The following is an 18,633-nucleotide window of genomic DNA, read 5'->3' on the forward strand; positions in this document are numbered from 1 at the left end:
ATGACAATGCAGCGAGGACGCAGTACATCTGGTCGGGCCTGCCAGCTGGGGATTGTCAGTCTGACAGCAGGGAGCTGGGCTGGCTTTCTGAGCAATGAAAATACTGCCCTTGATTAGGATGGTGACTTGTTTTCTGGCATGGTTGGCATCTATACCAAATAGTTTTGTCATCATCGGTATTGTAATGTCTTGGCGTAGAGCAACGGTAACCCTTGCCTTTCCTGTGACCTTGGGGATGATCGCTCTTTGGCATATTAGCGAATAAACTAATGAAAAGTGCTGTGGTGTTCATACTGCAGCTAAATTACACAACAAATCCAGGAAACCCTTCACTAGCTGATTTCAGTTTCTTCTTTACTTTGTAGGAGAAGGCAGGAAAGGGATGATAAAGGTTAGAAACAGAAAAGGAGCAGGACAAAGCAAACAACTCGTGTTGATTCCTGGACCAGAAGTTTCTATCCAGATTTTCTACCACAACTCCTCCACTGATAGTAAGTAAGTAATGGTGAACATAAGCTGCAAGATAAAGAGAGATCCAGCAAATATATTCCTGCTATCGACAGCATTAGGTGATGTCAGAAGAACATTAAATATGTAGGCCAAAATACTGCCCGTTTCCTCAAGTTTACCTGTGGTGATACCATGGAGGAAGAGTCTCTTCAGGAACAGGCTCAGGTATCCCCAAATCTGAAGGGCAGGGCAGGGCGTGGGGAGAAGGGAGAGAAAGATAAAGAGACAAAACCACTAGTCATCATCTGCTAAACACAACCTCCAGTAAAGATACTGTTCCTTTCCTGAATTTCTGCACAGAAATTCTGGCTCTCTTTAATGGAAATATTGTCCCATCTCTCTCAGGCTGGGATTTTATTATCAAACATAAAGGGGTTTCCTCCCTGAAAAAGTTTTTTAAAAAAAACATTCCACCTGAGTCTAACTGCAAAGCTTACATCTCAAAATAGTTCAACAATTGTTTTCACTATTTTGATTTTATGTTGTACTTTGGGAAAATATTAATTGTTACTTCATACTTTTGTTAGCACTTTGAAAACCACAAACTACATTTTAAAATGAGCAAGAAATAATTTCATGTTCTCTAAAGGAAGGAAGCAGAAAATTTTGAAACAGCATTAATAATTACTTTTATTTTTCTTCAAATATTTGTTGAGCTGTTATGTTAGAACTAAGTGGTATTTTCTGATTTCAAAAAAAGAAAAGAAAACGCCAGAAGGTTCCTAACAATCTCTGCCAGGGCCACATCCCATGACCCTTCCATGGGATTGCACGTGACACTGGTAGCACAAACCGAGCAGGAACTGTCCACCCACTCCAACCAGGGAATAGTCAGGACACAGAAGAACATTAAACAAGATGTCTCAGCTCCGGGACATACAACACAGTTGTATGGGCATAACAGACATTCTTAACAGCTAAAGAAAAGTTAATTCAGAGCTGAAACACATCGATAGCGCTGGGTCAGACCTCAGGCGGGCCATTTCTATCCACCTTCCCACAGGCGAGCGTACCCAGGTCTGATCCATACATCTGGGGCGCCTCCTTAACCTGGTGGTGTCCTCTTCTCGGGGTTGCTGTATTTTGGACCTTACTAATAGAGACTCTTCTGTCTTGTCATATCCAATGAGATAAATAATCCATCTACTCTGATTATCAGCCTTCCAATTACTGATACTTTTAGAAGGTATTTAATGCCTGCAACGAACCTGGCCAAGTACAGAATACCATGCTCACACACAAAAAAAATAGATGATCGGCATGGTATGTAATTAACCTTCTTTAAAGGTTTAGTTAGAAACTCTTATAGCCTTCTAGTTACCATGTCTATGCTATTAAAACAAAAGGCAGCAAAGATTCACTGCAGTGGCTCTGAACAGGATACGAACACGAACTGTCAAGACATCAAAACAACATATCAGCCCTGGATACAAAAGCTATATCCACGACATTTAAAAAGAAAACACACAGTTACCTGGACTGAAATCTGGACAGAATGATCCCAGCTTCTACATGATCTCAAAAGGCCTAAAATGTGCCTTTTATAAAAAAACTCGGTTACCGCACTGCCACAGAAGGGCAGCACAACCACAGACTGCAAGGGTCAAAGCTCACTCAGGCGATGCCATCCAGTTCCTTACAGTACCACACTCACATCCAATCGGCTGGGGCATCGCAGTCATTGCTAACGAGGAAAAGCCATCAACAGCTCAACGGGCAATTGTCAGCTACGCCGTGTCCCCAACACTGCAGCAGGACAATGACATCAGCTGAACACGACAAGTGAAACAAAGGCAGGCCGGTTCCTGCTAAATCACACAGACCGGTTACTACACCCCGCTTTTAGTTAGTGGATAAGCACACAGAGAATAGCATAAGACAATACAGAGGGTATGTATTACATGCATTCTCAGAACGACAAAAAGGCTGCCAGATCAGTTGATCTGTATTTGTGAAGTAAAGTCACGCTCGTGAATGAAGCGTACGGATTGGTGCTAAATCAGGAAATCCATTCTGCTTACCGGAGTATGGTTTTCCTTTTGCCAGCCTGGGGGTGCCAAGGCCAGTCCTACCTCAAAGGACATTTTCATCAGCCTACAAGAACTAAAAACAACTCCTCTGTTTCCTTACCAGAAGGGCAGCTTTGACAGCACTGTCCATGAAGATAAGGAGGCCTAATAAGCGCAAGACAGTAGCAAGCAGGTTCTCAGATGACTCCGTGATAGGAAAGTTACTACTGAGGAACTTTACCCTGGGCCAAGCCATGTTCAGAATAGTTTGGAGAGTTCAATCTTCTCTTTCATTTCCCCACTGCTGCTGGCAGGACCACCAAAGAAAGGTGCTCAGATGATGAACGGGATGACCTAAGCCATTGTGAAAGACATAGGTCAGCGTTACAGAATGACTCGAACTGCATCGCACAGCCTATGGTTGAACAAAAGCTCGATAGAAGGGTTCAGTGAAAAAAGGGTTTGCTAAGCTGTTCTCTTTTAATAGACATTTCCCATCTTTCTGTGTTTTTGTGAAAAGCCATTTCAGTTCAGTGAATGTGTTTCTGAAATGCTACATATTAATATTTGAAGCCTGACAACATTCAACAGATGTAAAAGTTGGTCTTTACAAATATATAGGTACTGTTCCATTAAAATGCATAATCAACCAATTACTGTCTGCAACCCTGCTGCTTTAGACCATGAATGGACATTATGTAGAAAAAGGAGACCTCCAAGGAAAAGAGTCAGCTATCTGCAGAAAGCAATTACCTGTCAGTAAGTGATATCTGTCCTTTTGAGTCCATACAAATCCCACTGTGTTACAGCAGGAGCATGGCAGACAGCTGTCCTTCCAAAGAAAGATTGTATTTTAACTCTGGTTTTAGTCATTTGAGAATAGTTTGAGCTACTGCATTATCTCTGCACTTTACCAAGTACAATAATCATGGTCTATTCTCAACAAAATGTATCTCCCTTTGCTGTAGGTTGGTAGTTGTATTGCAGGCTAGCAGAGGAAAGTGATTGAACCAGCTGACAGTGGCTCAGAAAAAGGCATTTGAACTTACGCCTTTTCTGGGAGACAGCACAACTGTGATTAAGTACCTTGGGAGGGTCTGAAGAAAATCCCTTACTTGAGTTTTGCTTTATTGTGTTTCCAGGAACTGACCATTATCATTCTCCTTATCTGGTCCAGCAAACCAAAGAATGCAACACTAATCATTTGCATTTAAGAAACATTACTGACAGAAAGCAACCAGTATCAAACTATAAAGCATTTGTTAATACACCGTAAAGTAAGGAGACACTTAACTGACCCGGGTATTTAACATGCAGTTGCCAGCATTTTTCTATTACTACAACAAACTCATTACTGGATCTCAGCATATACATACTTCACTTGTGTAAAGCAAGTGCAAAAGATATACTGGACAGTAAAGGGTAAACTTTCCCTATTCACAGTTAAGAGCATTACCTTAATCTTTTATCTAGGCCTGCTTTTCAGTGGCACTTGATACAGGAGCTATACCAAACACTTCCTTGAATACATAAAGCCAGAGATTGAGTTACACATGATTGAAGATCTATGCTGCCAGTAAGACAAAAGCTCCTATATTACCTGGCACATGCCTGCTAAATTATTGAAGTGTCTCTTCAAACTGAATATATTCACTGGATAATTAGTCAACAGAAGAAAACGGTCTCTCTTTACAAAGCTAACGTTGACAAGTATTGTATCTTTTATGCACTATAACAAAAGGTATTTGCAGAACTGATGCAACACAAACATTTGGAATTGGCCTGTCAATGCACAAGTGTTCCCGAGGCACACGGTGCCCTTTGTGATATTGCCTCAGTCTCGTTATTACCTTACAAGCAAGTCCTAAGCGGCGTGATGTCCTAAACACCTAATGTAGCACAACCCCCATTCCAGAAGCAGGTAAACGGTACAAATAAACGGAGGCTTGCTTTGCATTTGAGGAACGAGCCCGATCAAAGTGAAACAGAGATCTGTAAGCCTGACTCCAGCCTCTGCTGCTGTGTCAAGCGGGACGTACCCGGGGCAGCGCAGACAGACAGACCGCTGCCGCTTTGAATTCGTAATGCTTGTAGTTGCGATATCCCCGTGTGCCGCTCCAGCAGCTGTATTCTGAGGAGCTTGTTTCCTGCTGCAGATTCTCGGGAACACAGCCTACTCCATGTGTACACAGAACATACCGCCCAATGGAAGTACTAGCATCTGTCTGCTGAAACCATCACGGCCAGCCAGCTGATGTTGCTTCGTTTATTCTGACCTGGCAAGGAAAAACAGTCGCCGTTTCCACACTTAAAATGGCTGTCCTATTGCTCAGCAGTGGGACGGCCTCTGTACTGCCTGTATATAAACCTAAGCTTACCTGGAAATAAGAATAAACAGCTGTCAGCTGTTGGAACATGAGCTGTAGGATGAAATACACAGTTCTATCAACCCCAACTCACAGCCTGAGATGTGCAAAGACAAGATTCTGCCAATGCAGATATTACTGGGTTGTGGTTTTTTTCTTTTAAACTACGCCTGTCACCTGCCACTAAGGGGACAGACAGGTTCTTTTAGGGATCCTTGGCAGAATGATGATGACACTAAATCACAGTTAGTTAGAGCTTTATTTTCTTAACAGGGTATTATGATTAGCGTAGCACAGAATTTATGATTACAATGGCACAGGATTTCTACAAGTAGAAGCAATTAGTACAATCTATGAATAGCATAATACAGAATTTATAATACAACACAATTTATCACCTGGCCCCTCTGAAGATCAGGATGGATCTTAATACATGGTCTGCTGTATCAATATAACTATCATAATCCAGACTCAAAAAATCATATAAAAGAATACGAGTCACTCAGTCCTCGGAGGAAGCAGACGACAGCGGAGGCATCGCTGGCCATGGGGAAGGGGGGGGTCCCGGGTCTCACTCTCCAGCAGCAGTTTGGGTCCCCGTTCCCCAGTTAAGGCTTCCAAGTGCTTGATTTTATAGACGGCGCTCTGTGTGCTGCTAGGCTTCCCCGTTCTGTGACAGGGTCATCACCACCACCTGGCTGGCCGGGCGCCTGGACCTCCAAGGCCAGCAAGGGAGTAATGGGCCTGGTGCCCAGGAATCCTGAGGCCGGCAGGGAGGTGAAGAAGAAATCTGTTTGGTTTGTCTGCTTGGTTCACAGGACCTTCAGGGCTTGACAGAGGGAAAGGGAACAAATACATGACCCGCTCGGTCACAGAGAATGGCTGCTTGCCTTATAAAATGGCGTTAGTTACGCTAACTACATTGCCAGGGGTCGGGAGCAGGGGCTACCGGTCACATACACCCCAGGGACAAAATAGCTGCATGGGGTAAATAAGCAATTTAAAACCATATTCAAATCTTATAATTCAAGACTATTTCTCACTTTCGTTTTCTTGTGCATTTCCAAGCTTTGAAAATTAAAGTAAGAAAGACATTGCATTTCAAATTTTTGGAAAAAAGTGCCCTTGTTTTTAAGTAGCATATCACTGAGCTTACCTGTTTGTTTTTTAGTGAAGTATTTTTATTGGCTCTTTTCTTTCTTCCTTCAAGAAATGCAGTTTAGAAAAAAGCCTGGAGCTGCTTACCAGTTTTAAACCTACAGTCTCCTACGATAGCAGTATGAAAACCAGCCTAAATTATTAAGATTTGTCTTAGAAAGGGAAGTTAATTAGAACGCTAGTAGCCAATAGTCCAGCTCATATGCCAACTCCCTCAGCTACACCCTGGCCTAATTCTAAACTTAAATGCCTGGTCCCCAAACATGCTACCAACACCTTTAGTACTACCCAGGTCCCCAAAACTCAGGCAGCCATACAGACATCTCCCTAAGCAGCTAAAAGAGCATCTCATAGTTTGTTCTAAAAAGGTCTTGGTTTACATTTATGGACAGGTATCATGTACACTCCTGCAGAACTGAAATCAAAAAATATTTCCATCTTGTATGTATCTTCTTCCATTCTCTGAGTATTTTGGGATAGCCTGATATTACAAGTAACTGTACCTTGTGTTACAGCACACGTGCAGGAGCTTGGCACGGCACTGCTAGCTCCACAGAGAACTTTGGCAGATCCAAAGGAGCAGCAGTCCCTGCTGCAGGGAAAGCTTTCGTTAAGAAGCCATCAATACTGCCATCTCCTGGCATAACAGGAGATTTACAGCAACAGCTTTAAATCGCACATTTAGAGCATTTTGTGCATACTGCAACTACTAGCGTAGAAAATTTTGTTAGGGAATCGTTTTTATTCCGAATTTGTTCCATTCATTATTTTGTGTTGCAGTACTAGATGATGACTCCCACCTGGGTGGTAAGCTGAACAACCTAAGGGAAATGTTTTACATAGAAGTTTTTGATGGAGATTCACTTTGAAAGAAGTTAGTCTTACCCCAGACTGCAAATGACACTTAGCTAGTGAATCTGGAGATGTAAAAATGTAACGGCATAAACCTTAACATTTCATTTTGCCCTGGTCCATCTCTACAAACAGCAACAGCAGAAAAGAAAATGAGAAATAAGTGGCTTCTATCATTTCAAAGGCCAGATAGTAAAACCTTTTGATAGTCGTTTGACACAATTCCTTATTCTGGACAGTTGCCCAGACACCTCATCTGCAAACAGAACTTAACCGCCATTAAATTGAACTAGGCGTAAGCAACAGTTTTATTGAAATTTCCCACATACACCTAACCACACCTTTATCTCAAATCCATACTTCTCCGGAGAATGATTCAAACTCACCTGTTTTCCTAGCCAAGGAGCTAGGCTGGAGTACTCACCAATTCAGCTATTACATTTCATCTGACAGATGGTAAATTAAGATACTCTGCCTGACTGCTTGCCATTGTGCAAACATGTCTTGCTTTCATTTGTAGAAAGGCTTTAGCAGACAAGCTTTTTGTCAATTGCTTCGTTTTCTGAAATACACTTCATTAAACCAACATGCAAGACCACTGACATGCAAGACCAGCAGAAGGAAGGTTAAGATTGTTTATGAACAATTTTCAGATAAGCTAAGTCCCCATTTTGGTGGGTTTAAATGAGCTGCTCTTTATGCCAAAGATTATTTTTCTGCAATAAAGCACAAACATTGACAGCAAACTTTCGAAAAATTAATGAAAATAATTTATTTTATAAATCTAGCATTCCTGTGGTTAGTGTTGTGTACGTGTTAGAATCTTACGTTCTACTCCACTCAGGTTTTTTTGACAGGTAACTGTCATAGAATAGCAAATTAATACATTTCCAGAGCATGCGCTAACGCTTATTTGCGTGTGAATAAGCTCTCGCTACATGTTTAATGCTTGAAGGAATACAGCTGTGTGTACTTCACAAGAGAATCTTGCCATAATTCCAGGGAGGAATAAATTGCCAATGCATTCTCTTAACTTGGGTAATGGAAAACAAATCAGTTCAAAGTTTGATTCTGTCCTCCCAATTGAATATATCTAATGTGCACAGCAACGTAATGGAAAATATGCCCTTCTGAAATTAGTCTGAACAATTAATGTGATGACTAAATAATTGTGAAACCTTGCTGACAGATCAGAAGAAATTGATTCCAATAGGAGAGTAAGGACTCAACATATTAATACAGAACTGTATTACCAAACAAGAGAGACTTACCAGTGCTGGCTTGATAATGAAAATGTATTTTGGCTAAACTTAGTACCCACTTAAGTAGGTGCAACTCCATTGGATCCAGTAGAAACGTACCTGCTGAACTGGAGTGACTCTATTTTCTCAACACCCATTCACATTCTTAAGTATTTAAACAAAGAAACAGATTTCTTTTAAACAAGAAACAGATGATACATTCCATTCTTCCCTGTTTATACCAGTGGGAGTTCTGCACATGAGAGATTAGAAATTTTATTTTTTTTGGTCATCAATGATCACACACACTTAACCTTCAGCCTGCAATAGCTTGGTGGCATTCATTTGACTGGGAAGACCGGAAAAAATGTACTAACAACCAAAGATTACAGCATAATAATCACAACCTTGAAAAAGAAAATTCAACAAAAACAAAAGAAATGTTTGAGCAAATGGCCAGCTATTGATTTAACTACTGAGAACTCTTCCCTATCTTAAAGAAAACAAATAGCCCATGAATGTGAAATCTAAAGCCATGTAAACCATAAAAGTAGGAGGGGGGAAAAAAAAAAACAAAACAACTTGAGGAATAAAACCCAGAAGAGAGCATCTCTAAACAACAGCAGAGTATATTTCATGGGCTTCCTTCAACTATACCAAACAAGAAATACACACCCAACAAAAACTGATGAATGCTGTAGAGAGAAGAGTCTGAAGTTACAGGACCAGTAGGCTACAGAGAGTTTGAAGGTAGTGCGATTCATTTGTACTAAAGACAAATTGTCAGGTGCTCGGCTGTTGAGATAGCAAAAGAACTTGATTCATTCTCGTAAAACAAAAGGCCTTTCATGCTAGTCCTCTTAATTCTTTGACACAAAACCACAGGAATCATTCATAATGGAATAGTGACTTGAAAAAGCATTAGATTTCCAGCTCAAGCAGCTGGGGAAAAAGTACTTTCAGAAAATGTATCTGAATTACAGTGAAAGGACAAGAAGCTGCTTTTAGAAGTGAAGCACACCACCTTGCCCATGTCATTATAAGAAAAAAGCATTTAGTAAAAATTTTATTTGAAATGTAGCACGAATCCATAACCATAAGCGTTACAACATACAGTTTTACAGAGAATTTGTACAATATGACAGGTATTTCTATACATGCACCCCCCCATTTTTATTTAGTCATTAACAAACAAACAATAGTTAAACAGGAATAATAAGCATTCACTTCTAAAAAGAAAACTTTGGCATGTATACAATTGGCTAGTTAAAAGTAAACAGTGGTAGATTCAAGTCAGAAACAGACCCACTTGTTTTGTTTCACAGCATTTTTGATCAGGATGAAACTCACCAGCACTATTTTCTAGTTAATACAAAAATGAGTACTTTTTTTTCAGTCCAGAAACCCCTGTTAAGGGACAAAAGTATGTTAAGAGATGTAGAAGAATTAACTATTAACTCTAAAAGGTGTCAGTTTTAAAGCAGTTTAGGCCACAAGTATTTTGCACACGTTGGTGTGGTCATGAACAAAACAAACCCTTTAATGGTTTGCTCTTATTACTGAACTACGTATCACTTGCCACAACTGACAATTTCTCCTTTGGACTGAAGAATGAGCATGAGTGTCGTTGGCTCAAAAATCATGTCCATTGCTGGAGCGCAAGAAAAAACTAAAGTAGAATTTGCATTGTGCCCATCGTCTGTCTTGAGCTTCTGTCACTGCTGTTGGCCACTCACATACCTACCAAATTCATCAAAAAAAATGAGGGAAAACAATTTGCAAGGCATTTCTTCCTGGCATACAGTAGACAGTATTTCCATTTTAAAAATCAGAAAACAATGAAAGAACCCCTGAACAATAAGTAATAACAAGCCTCCTTTGAGAAGAATTACTTGCAATTCTTCAAGTACTTACAAAAAATACAGTATTTATACAACTTCTCCAGAACTATTATAATTAACATATTTTAAGGTAGTACTAATAAAATAAATCCAGATATAAATGGTTGCACTTGTAAGCAGGAATATCTAACCCAGATTTAGATTTTGCTGCAATTTCATTATTGCTGTGGAACAGACAGTGGTTAAGTCATGTGAATACTAGCCTCTCTTTCTTATACACATCAGAATTTCTAATTTCAAAAAATGTTCTCCAGCAAATCAGAATACATTTAATGTAATTTTTACAGTTCCTGCTAAATGTTAGCGATCCAAAGTTGACTGAACCGTGGTGCAATAGGGCACAAATGGCAGAAGAGCAGTGGAGTAGAGGCAGGAATGGCAGAAAAACAGTAGAGTAACACAAGTCACACTCATACTCACTACTTCTTATTCCTGGGCTTTAACTCTTCCGCTGCATTTCGCAGAAAAATGTAGTTTTTCTTTTGTGGATTATAAAATTCATGACCCTAAAGAGAAAAATTATCTGTATTTACTCTCTTCAAAGAAGAAATACCATCATTACCTTAAAACGTAAGAATATGAATATACCATTAGTTTGGTTTATTAAGATTTAATCTTAAAGTCTTTAAGACCAGATATTGGACAACATTGGTGGATTAGAAACAGCTTACTATAACAAGTAATTACAAGAACTGTGCATATAAAGTAAAATTTAAGGGACATTTATCCATTTTTAAGGTATAAAAAGCTTTTAATAAAAAAATAACCATGTATTTCTAAGCTCTACTTTACAGATGCAGCATAAGAGCTCAATATGATTTTTTTTTTAATGTCATTCTAGGCAGAGAACTAAAATGTTAACAGCCACCCAGTTTCCCTTTATGTTTTCTATCTTCTAAATGAAATAAGGTCACATTTTTTCAAAGTTCTACAGACAACTGCAAAAATATCTCTGCTCCCCAACTGCAGATGCAAATATAATATTTTGCATACTGATGTTATTTGCATACACATCACTGACTCAATATGCAAATATTCAAATCAGGGAGAGTAGACACTAATAAAGTTATTAAAGTCCAACGCATAATTTGAAAATTACCAACTCCACTTGACAGAAATGGTTCTAAAAAGGAAATTTAGTACCTACTAATTTTATTACATAATATTGGTTTACAGATCTGAAAGATACCTCGGTACCTACCACTGCAGTCTACCCAAGCATCTACAACAGAAGAATTCATCTGCCCTAGCATCTAACAAACTTATCTTACTTTGGGCAGCATGCCGAAGACTAGATACAATGCAGTAAATTAAAATTTTGCGCTCTTTGTGGCATGCAATCAAGTTCATCTGTGTGATCTCTGCATTCATTTCAGTCAAAACCACAAGGAATGTTATCCTCAAATTTAAAAGCACTAGTTATAACAGGAAAGTAATGCTTTTAATGGAAGTTGCCATTCCATTAAAATCACTTACATTTCAACCTTGCTACCCCTTCTTAAACTATTAAGGAGCATTGGTCCTCCACGTACCATGGTTTGCTGCGATTCTCTTGCATCTATATAATTTATCGTTGAGTCAGGTTTGGAAGAGAAATACATAAATAAGTGCTACCAACAAGCTGCACTGAATGGTACTGGAAATTTAGTACACGGCATTCAAACACGGGTTTAAATGTTTATAACCACAGTCACAGCTTTTTTAAAAGTTAAAGAGAATCTGCAAAAGAAGCAGAGATTTGTGGGAACCTGTCAGGGTGCCACATTGCCCCATGACACTCCCCACAACAGAATGTGTGCGAGCAACCAGAATAACTCTGAATCATGTAATTTACATTTTGCTCATCCACATTTGCAAAATAGCATTATTTAGCAATCTTATCCAACTGAAGCTAAAAACCAAAGAATGCACTACTTCAGTGCTAAATTTTGTCAGATGTCTAAAATGACCATTGCAAGTTCTCTTGCATGCTTGTGAAATTAGAAAGACTCAGCTACTATTTACAAAGAACAGTGAAAGCCTCATATGAAAAGATAGTCTTAGTTGTCAGCTGTAAATACAAATATGAGTCTAAACCTTTCTTACCTTTGACCAATCGTAACTGGAAGCATATGCAAATATATTGCCATTATGGTTGAAACAACAAGCAGATATTGGCTGGTCAAGTTGTTCTGATGTTTTTAGCTTTGTTCGTGCATCTTTATCCCAAAAGCTGAATCTACCATCAGATCCTACTGTTGCAAGAGTACCATGGACAGGGTGAAATGCTATCCCGTTTACCTGCAGAATCATACAAAATACTGTGTAAAACACCACAGATGGGAACACTCGCAACACATGCGCTGAATCCTGAGAGTAAATACACAGCAAAGACTTTTTTCCAACTAGATATAGTTCTTAATTTTCTTTTACATGTTTTCAGGTATGTTTTCTGGGAAATCAAAACCAAAAAAAACCCCAAACCCCACCAAAGCAACAAGGAAAGCATCATCTTTTTTGTAGTACCTAAAAATTCAATGCATAATCCCATCACACAAATATATTACGTATTGCTTCAATATCAGCAAAATTAACAAGTGTTATCTCCACCACGATGATTTTATCAATGGTTGATCTGGTGCTTGTTTTAAGGGAAGTACAAGAGCTTGTCTTTCCTCTTAATGTACGACTGGTCTTTAAACATACATCTAAGATAACTTCAGGCAAGATAAGAAGTCAAGGAGAACAAACAATTCACAGCCAATTTTACACTGAGTGCGTATTGCCCTGTATAAATGCAACTTACAGCATAGATATCCTGAGGTGCTGAAGTGTTTGTTCCATTGGAGCGATGACACTTAAAAGTGAAATTATCTTTTGCACTGGGGAGGGGAAAAAGAAGTCTTTTAAACTTTCCTCATTGTAAACTGAGCAATAAAGAAAGGATGTTTTATTAAATGATACTTACGGATTTGGGGGGTTGATATAATGAATAGCTACTCTTCCTTCAATACTTCCAAGGGCAAATCCAGTAGGTTTGTTCACTTTGTCTTTAAAAATAGCAACACAGCGATGCTAAATTTGAGAAAGATATAGAGGATTTTAGACGGAGGACTGAGGTCCAGATTTTCTGAATGCTGTCTGTTTTCCACGAGGACACAAAACATCACATACATCAATGGAAAATAAAGCAAAAACACAAACAAGGTCAAGAGATAGGTCAAATTCTATTGAGAAATTGGGCCACAGTATTTACATTTCTAAATCCTTACAAAAATTAGCAACAGATCAACGGCAAACTGGGACATGTGCCATACCAAGATAAAGTACTTTGGTTTTGAAACACTCTTTTTACCCAAAAATGGCAAGCCCGGAATTTCAACAATCTATATAAATAAGCTTGTAATAAATATAATCATTTACCTGGTGTTTAAGAGGAGATTCTATTCTTCTAAATTCAGAAGGCTGATTCTCTAACTGATAAACTATCAAACCCCTTTCTGCAGTGGCCACAGCAGCCATAGGATGAACCTGGGTAAGGTTGTAAAATAGGTTGGAAGAGAGACATTTGTGTTAATAACATGGCAGAGAATTCCATTTATTATTTCACAGAAATCTCTGAAGTAGTTAAAGGAATTAGACTATTTTCTGGGGGGAAGAAAGGGAGGGAAAAGGGAAGACAAGAAAGAACAAAATTCATTTGTAGACATATCTTCACACAAAACAAATCAGTTCTTCCCTGCCGTTGAGAAATTAAACATACCAAAAATCTTCTAATTATTAGCTGACCCTTCCAATGTGAGTCACAATAAGGGTAGTGCAAACTCATCCAGAAACGAGGGTAGGTCAGTCCTAGTGCCGATTCGGATTTGTGATGTTAAAAGGATACTAAGCACGTTTTGTATGATGCAAACACGTATTTTTCCAGAGCCTGATCAAGAAGGTCAATTTATGTTTTATTGCTAAAATCACAGAGAGATCAAATACTATTCTATGATTCTATACTAACAGTCAGTATTTAGTGCTAACCTACAGAAGCCTCCAAAACTGCCAGTTTATTCATACTGCCAGTCATCTGGCTGACACTAGTTTACCGTATATCATGGCTTACCACATCTGCACAGTAACATCTTTCAGGGAGCTGCAATGTCATCATAGGTGTTGGTGAACGGGTATCCCAGAACTGATGGAAACAGAAAAATGAACAAACTTATGCTTGGAGTTGAGGATACACCATTTAAATTACTTTAGTAAAGAGAATGCAATTGGTACCAAGTTGTTTCATTCTTGTCTATAGTCAGAATACTGCAAACCTCTGTGAAGTGAGGCTATTTCATGAATCTGTTTTTTGTATTAGTACTTACTAAAATATTTTAACTTCACAGGTATTTTCATACACAGATTACTAGCACACTTTGTGTCAATTCGTTCAGGTAAAAATCATACCTTCAAAGTTTTATCCCAGCTTCCTGTCATCACACAGCTATAATTTGGTGCTTTAATCCAATGGATAGTCTTCACAGGAGCATCATGCTGAAGAAAAAAAAAAAAAATTACAAACACACGTACATTTACTAGGACAACAGTCCACATTTCTTATGTTCCTCATATTTTTTGTATGTATTTACACTTTTTTAATCCTTTCAAGAAAAGTGATTCAATATTTTAGTCACAGCAGTTAGGATGAAGGTTGGTCATGACCTTATTGTGTTTAATGCTGTAAAAACACCCACATAAGAAAAAAATGGATCCTGACACAAAGAACTACAATCAAGTCACCCTGTATAGGAATATGGTCACAGCAGAAATACAAATTATGAACAGCAGGACTTTCTATTTATTTACAAAGGGTATTATCCATCATGGTAAAAAAATCAACAATTTGTAATAAATAATGTACTAAACTAATTAACATATTAAACTAATGAAAAAACCAGCTTCTGCAACAGCTGCAGAAGAAAGGCCTATGTTAATTACATCAACAAAATTTTAAAATCAAGGCTGAGAATCTGCATTTTATCACCCCAAATAAGATACAAGAAGCAATCATTAAAAGGACTAACTCTCTTAAGTTATATAACTGGTAACTCACTTTAGTCACCATAACTACATATTCTACAAACAGACATTCACTTCTAAATTGAGAACGTAAATTATAATCCCTGTTACTGCTGCAGCAGAAAGCTAGTATTTGTGAAAGTGAATTCAATGATTTCTTAAATTTTTTTCCCCCTATATATAATGCAGCAGGGTGACTTAGTGAGATCACTGCAGCAATGGGAAGAGCTCTCTCGAGTACAATAGAGGAAACAGCTGTACAGGTTATTCAAATCACTTTGATTGCAGGCCTCCCTGTTCATGTGCACTTCATTATCTCAAAAATATAAAAAGGACCCTACAACCTCTTCTTCAAATAGCAGCATCTACTTCAGAAGCACTAAACATTAGCTTAATTTGCTAATAAAGGTAGCTTTTAATAAAAATAGAAAAGGAAAAAAAAAACACCTAATAGCTTGGGGCTTGCTTGCTTACTTGTGCAATCTGAATAGCTTGATTACTGTTGAGATCCCACATTTTGGCAGTTTTATCACAGGAAGCAGTAAATACTTTACTCCCATCCTAAAAAAACAAGAATAAGGCCAAGAGATTAAATAGCCCTATCATGCAGTATCTATTAGAAAACTGTCAAGTCTTACTCTCTTCTAGTAATAGCATAACATGAATGTAACACATACAGGGACTGCAAGACAAAGAAGAAACATAAAAATGGAAATTTATTTACGACTGTATGCGTCGTAAAAGAGAAAACTGTGCTAGCTATTATCTAGCTTTAAATACATTATTACTTTTAAACTCGCTTTTACCCTTCTTAGGCCCATGCTAGTCTCTTCTATTAGGACATGCTTAGCACATATTTACAGTAACATAAGTCTATACAATAATCATGGGCTGCATCTACATGTGGCACTCGTATCTGTCTGGAAACCACATGCCAATTTATTTAGGGTTTTGGTAAAAATTGTTTGTTTATTTTTAAATAGGAACATACATCACTCCAGCAGCCATCTAGTACAGGCCCTGTGTGCATCTGCTGAGCCTTTGGAATTGTCTGTCCATTATCTTGAACTTCCCAGCAGCGAACCTGTAACAGGAGAAGCATATACAGACGTAACATATTAACACTAAGAACTTAAAACACCTCTCTTCTTGAAGATCCCAGTCTTAAGTTTATCCAACAAAAAGCACGATCACAAACACCAAGCTTTTTTCAGAACTACTGAAACCTTATTTTCTCTGATTATGTTCCTTTTAACTGTACAGCTACAACTTAACCCCACAACTTCAACCCCACCTCAAAAGTACCTTACGATCATGTAACACCTCCCAGTGCTCTCCTGGGGAGACTTTAACCCTCAGCTAGCAAGAAGCTGCCTGCTGCAGGCTACTGGCCAACAGACCAAACAGAACATTTAAAAAATGCCCTCAGGTTTGTCTTCCCCTCCCTGTTTTCCAGTTGGGATCTCACCCTTCAATCCAACCAAACTTCAATAAGGTTGTAGGAACTTAATCTTTTTGAGACTACACTGTCAAACTGGATGATTTACCATTGTGTTCATGGTTCTTTCACTGGCAAACCATAACTATGTTAGCCTAATTGTGTAAGAAAATGAAGCTAAAAACCAAACAAGTAGGAAAAAGAAAAGTCGAAGTAACAAAAATCTAAGAGGGAAAACTTTGACTGCATATTCCGAGCTGAAGCTTAAAACACACAGGCAGAGGAATGACTTATCTGAAGACCACAACTGAATTTTTCAGTTGAAGCAGCTCAGCTATGTCAAACTTAGTGCCTTGGCACCAGACACAGATTTTGCAGTTCTGCAACAAGGAAGATTTTTCAGGTGCCCTCGCACAAGTGTTTAGAGTCACACTTTGCAGTTTAGGCACCAATGCTCCCACTTTATTCATCTGTAGGTCTGACTGTGAGTACTTACATCATTTGCCCATGATCCCGCAATGAGGAAATTACCCGGCAATGTTGGCGGACTAAATGCTAAGCAAGATATGCTGTCATCAGGTGGAGATGTTACTTCAATATCCTATAAAGGGCAGAAGACAAACCAAAATTAGCCACATTTGAAAACTGTGTGCCGAGATCCTACTACTTCCCTGGGGTGAGTTAGTAGGTACTGCCGTGACACATCAAACCACAGCAGAACAACAGCGGTTCCCACGGGGGCTAATGCACATACCTTCATCGGATTATGGTTATCTGCAGTCGTACTGCCAAACATGCTGGTACCTCCAGTACCAAACCCTGATGTTGATCCAAACAGACTCATCCTTGCCCTGCAAACGAGGAAAAGCCTTACTGAGACCTGCAAGGCCCTGAAGCATCCCTAGGGTGTCAGACCGCAGCCACTACACCAGCACACCCCTCACCCCGCCTGGCAGGCACCCAGGGATAGAAGAGTACACGAAATTTAAAAAAAAAAAAAAGGAAAAAAAAATCACACTTCTCGTTGCAGCTGGATCCCTGACACCTCCCGGTCGGCCACTCCGCCACCGCTGTCAGGGATCCCTCGCCGTTCGCCCCCTGGCGAGAGCGAACCCCCCCCCCCGCCCCGGTGCCCCCCAACCCTCCCCCGGCACCGCCGGGCTGCGGCAGCAACGGCGCCTCAGGGAGCCCCGCGCCCGGCACAGCCCTCCCCGGGGGTGCTCCCCCTCCGGCACACGTCCCCGCCTCGCGTCTCTGCCTACAGCCCGCCCGGCGGGGCAGCGAGGACGCCCGGCAGGCGAGGACGCGCCATTTCGCGGAGGGGCCGCTTCGCCGCCGCCAGAACCGGCCGTTGGGGGGGGGGGGGCGCGGAGTGCGCCCGCGGGCGAGGCCGGCCCGGGCCGTCCGGGAGCACGGGGCGGACGCCGGCGCCTCCCCTCACTCACCCGTGTGGCGGGCCCGCTCCGGCCCGCTGCCTCCAGCGACGCGGCCCGGCTGCTAACGCGGCGGCGGCGGCGGGGGGCAGGCCGCGTCTCTCTGCGCAGGCGCCGCGGCCGGCGGGGCGGTGGCGGCGCCTGCGCCCTTGGCCAGGCGGGGCGGGAAGGGGCCGGGCGCGGGCAGGCACAGGGCGGCGCTGGGCCGCGGGGAGAGGCAGCTCTCCCGGCCGGGAGGAGCGCGGTTGGGAGCGGACGCGGGCCCGCTGGGGAAGCTCCGCGGCGCTGCCGCTAAGGCAAGAGGAGAAGGATTAATGCCGTGCTCTTTCCCTGGGCTGTGAGGAGCGGGGTGAGCCCAGTAGTGCCGGCCGTGGCGCTGCAGCAGGCGCTGCGAGGAGGGTGGAGTTTTTTTCCCGGTCGGGCGGGTCCCAGCTCGTTCAGCTCCCCTGGGGCGTCGGGGTGCCGCCGGGTGGGACGACTGCAGCGTGGGGAAACGGCACCTGTGGAGGCTGCGGGAGCGCTAGCCTTTGGTGGGGTACTGCCCCAAGTGTTTCGAAGCTCGCCTGTTCTCGTGGAAATAAAGCCTCGCTTAGGGCCAGCCGTAGAAGAGCTCTCTGCTCCCCAGCCGTACGTTAGGCCCGCGGTGAGGAGTACCCCCGCGCCATCGCCCCTGCTGATGGAAAAGCCC

At 41.0% G+C, this 18,633-nt stretch overlaps 1 protein-coding gene across 3 annotated transcripts; it reads right to left on the reverse strand.

Annotated features, from left to right (window-relative positions):
• Positions 1-9,184: 9,184 nt before the first annotated feature.
• On the reverse strand, positions 9,185-18,073 carry RAE1 (ribonucleic acid export 1). Of its 3 annotated transcripts, none has more exons than XM_069804554.1 (13): positions 17,958-18,066; positions 17,267-17,363; positions 17,009-17,113; positions 16,066-16,158; positions 15,549-15,635; positions 14,463-14,549; positions 14,128-14,199; positions 13,440-13,547; positions 12,985-13,091; positions 12,823-12,898; positions 12,123-12,317; positions 10,458-10,543; positions 9,185-9,543 (listed from the first exon to the last, which is right to left on the reverse strand). In XM_069804554.1, coding segments are annotated over exons 2-13 (1,107 nt in total). In that variant the 5' UTR covers positions 17,357-17,363; positions 17,958-18,066; the 3' UTR covers positions 9,185-9,542. The 3 variants fall into 3 exon arrangements, with proteins under 3 accessions (XP_069660655.1, XP_069660649.1, XP_069660660.1); XM_069804548.1 differs by having other exon boundaries at positions 9,185-9,876; XM_069804559.1 differs by having other exon boundaries at positions 9,185-10,543; positions 17,958-18,073.
• Between the last annotated feature and the right edge of the window lie 560 nt (positions 18,074-18,633).

This window comes from Haliaeetus albicilla, chromosome 2 (genome assembly GCF_947461875.1).
Source record: "Haliaeetus albicilla chromosome 2, bHalAlb1.1, whole genome shotgun sequence".
Classification (NCBI taxonomy): Eukaryota; Metazoa; Chordata; class Aves; order Accipitriformes; family Accipitridae; genus Haliaeetus; species Haliaeetus albicilla.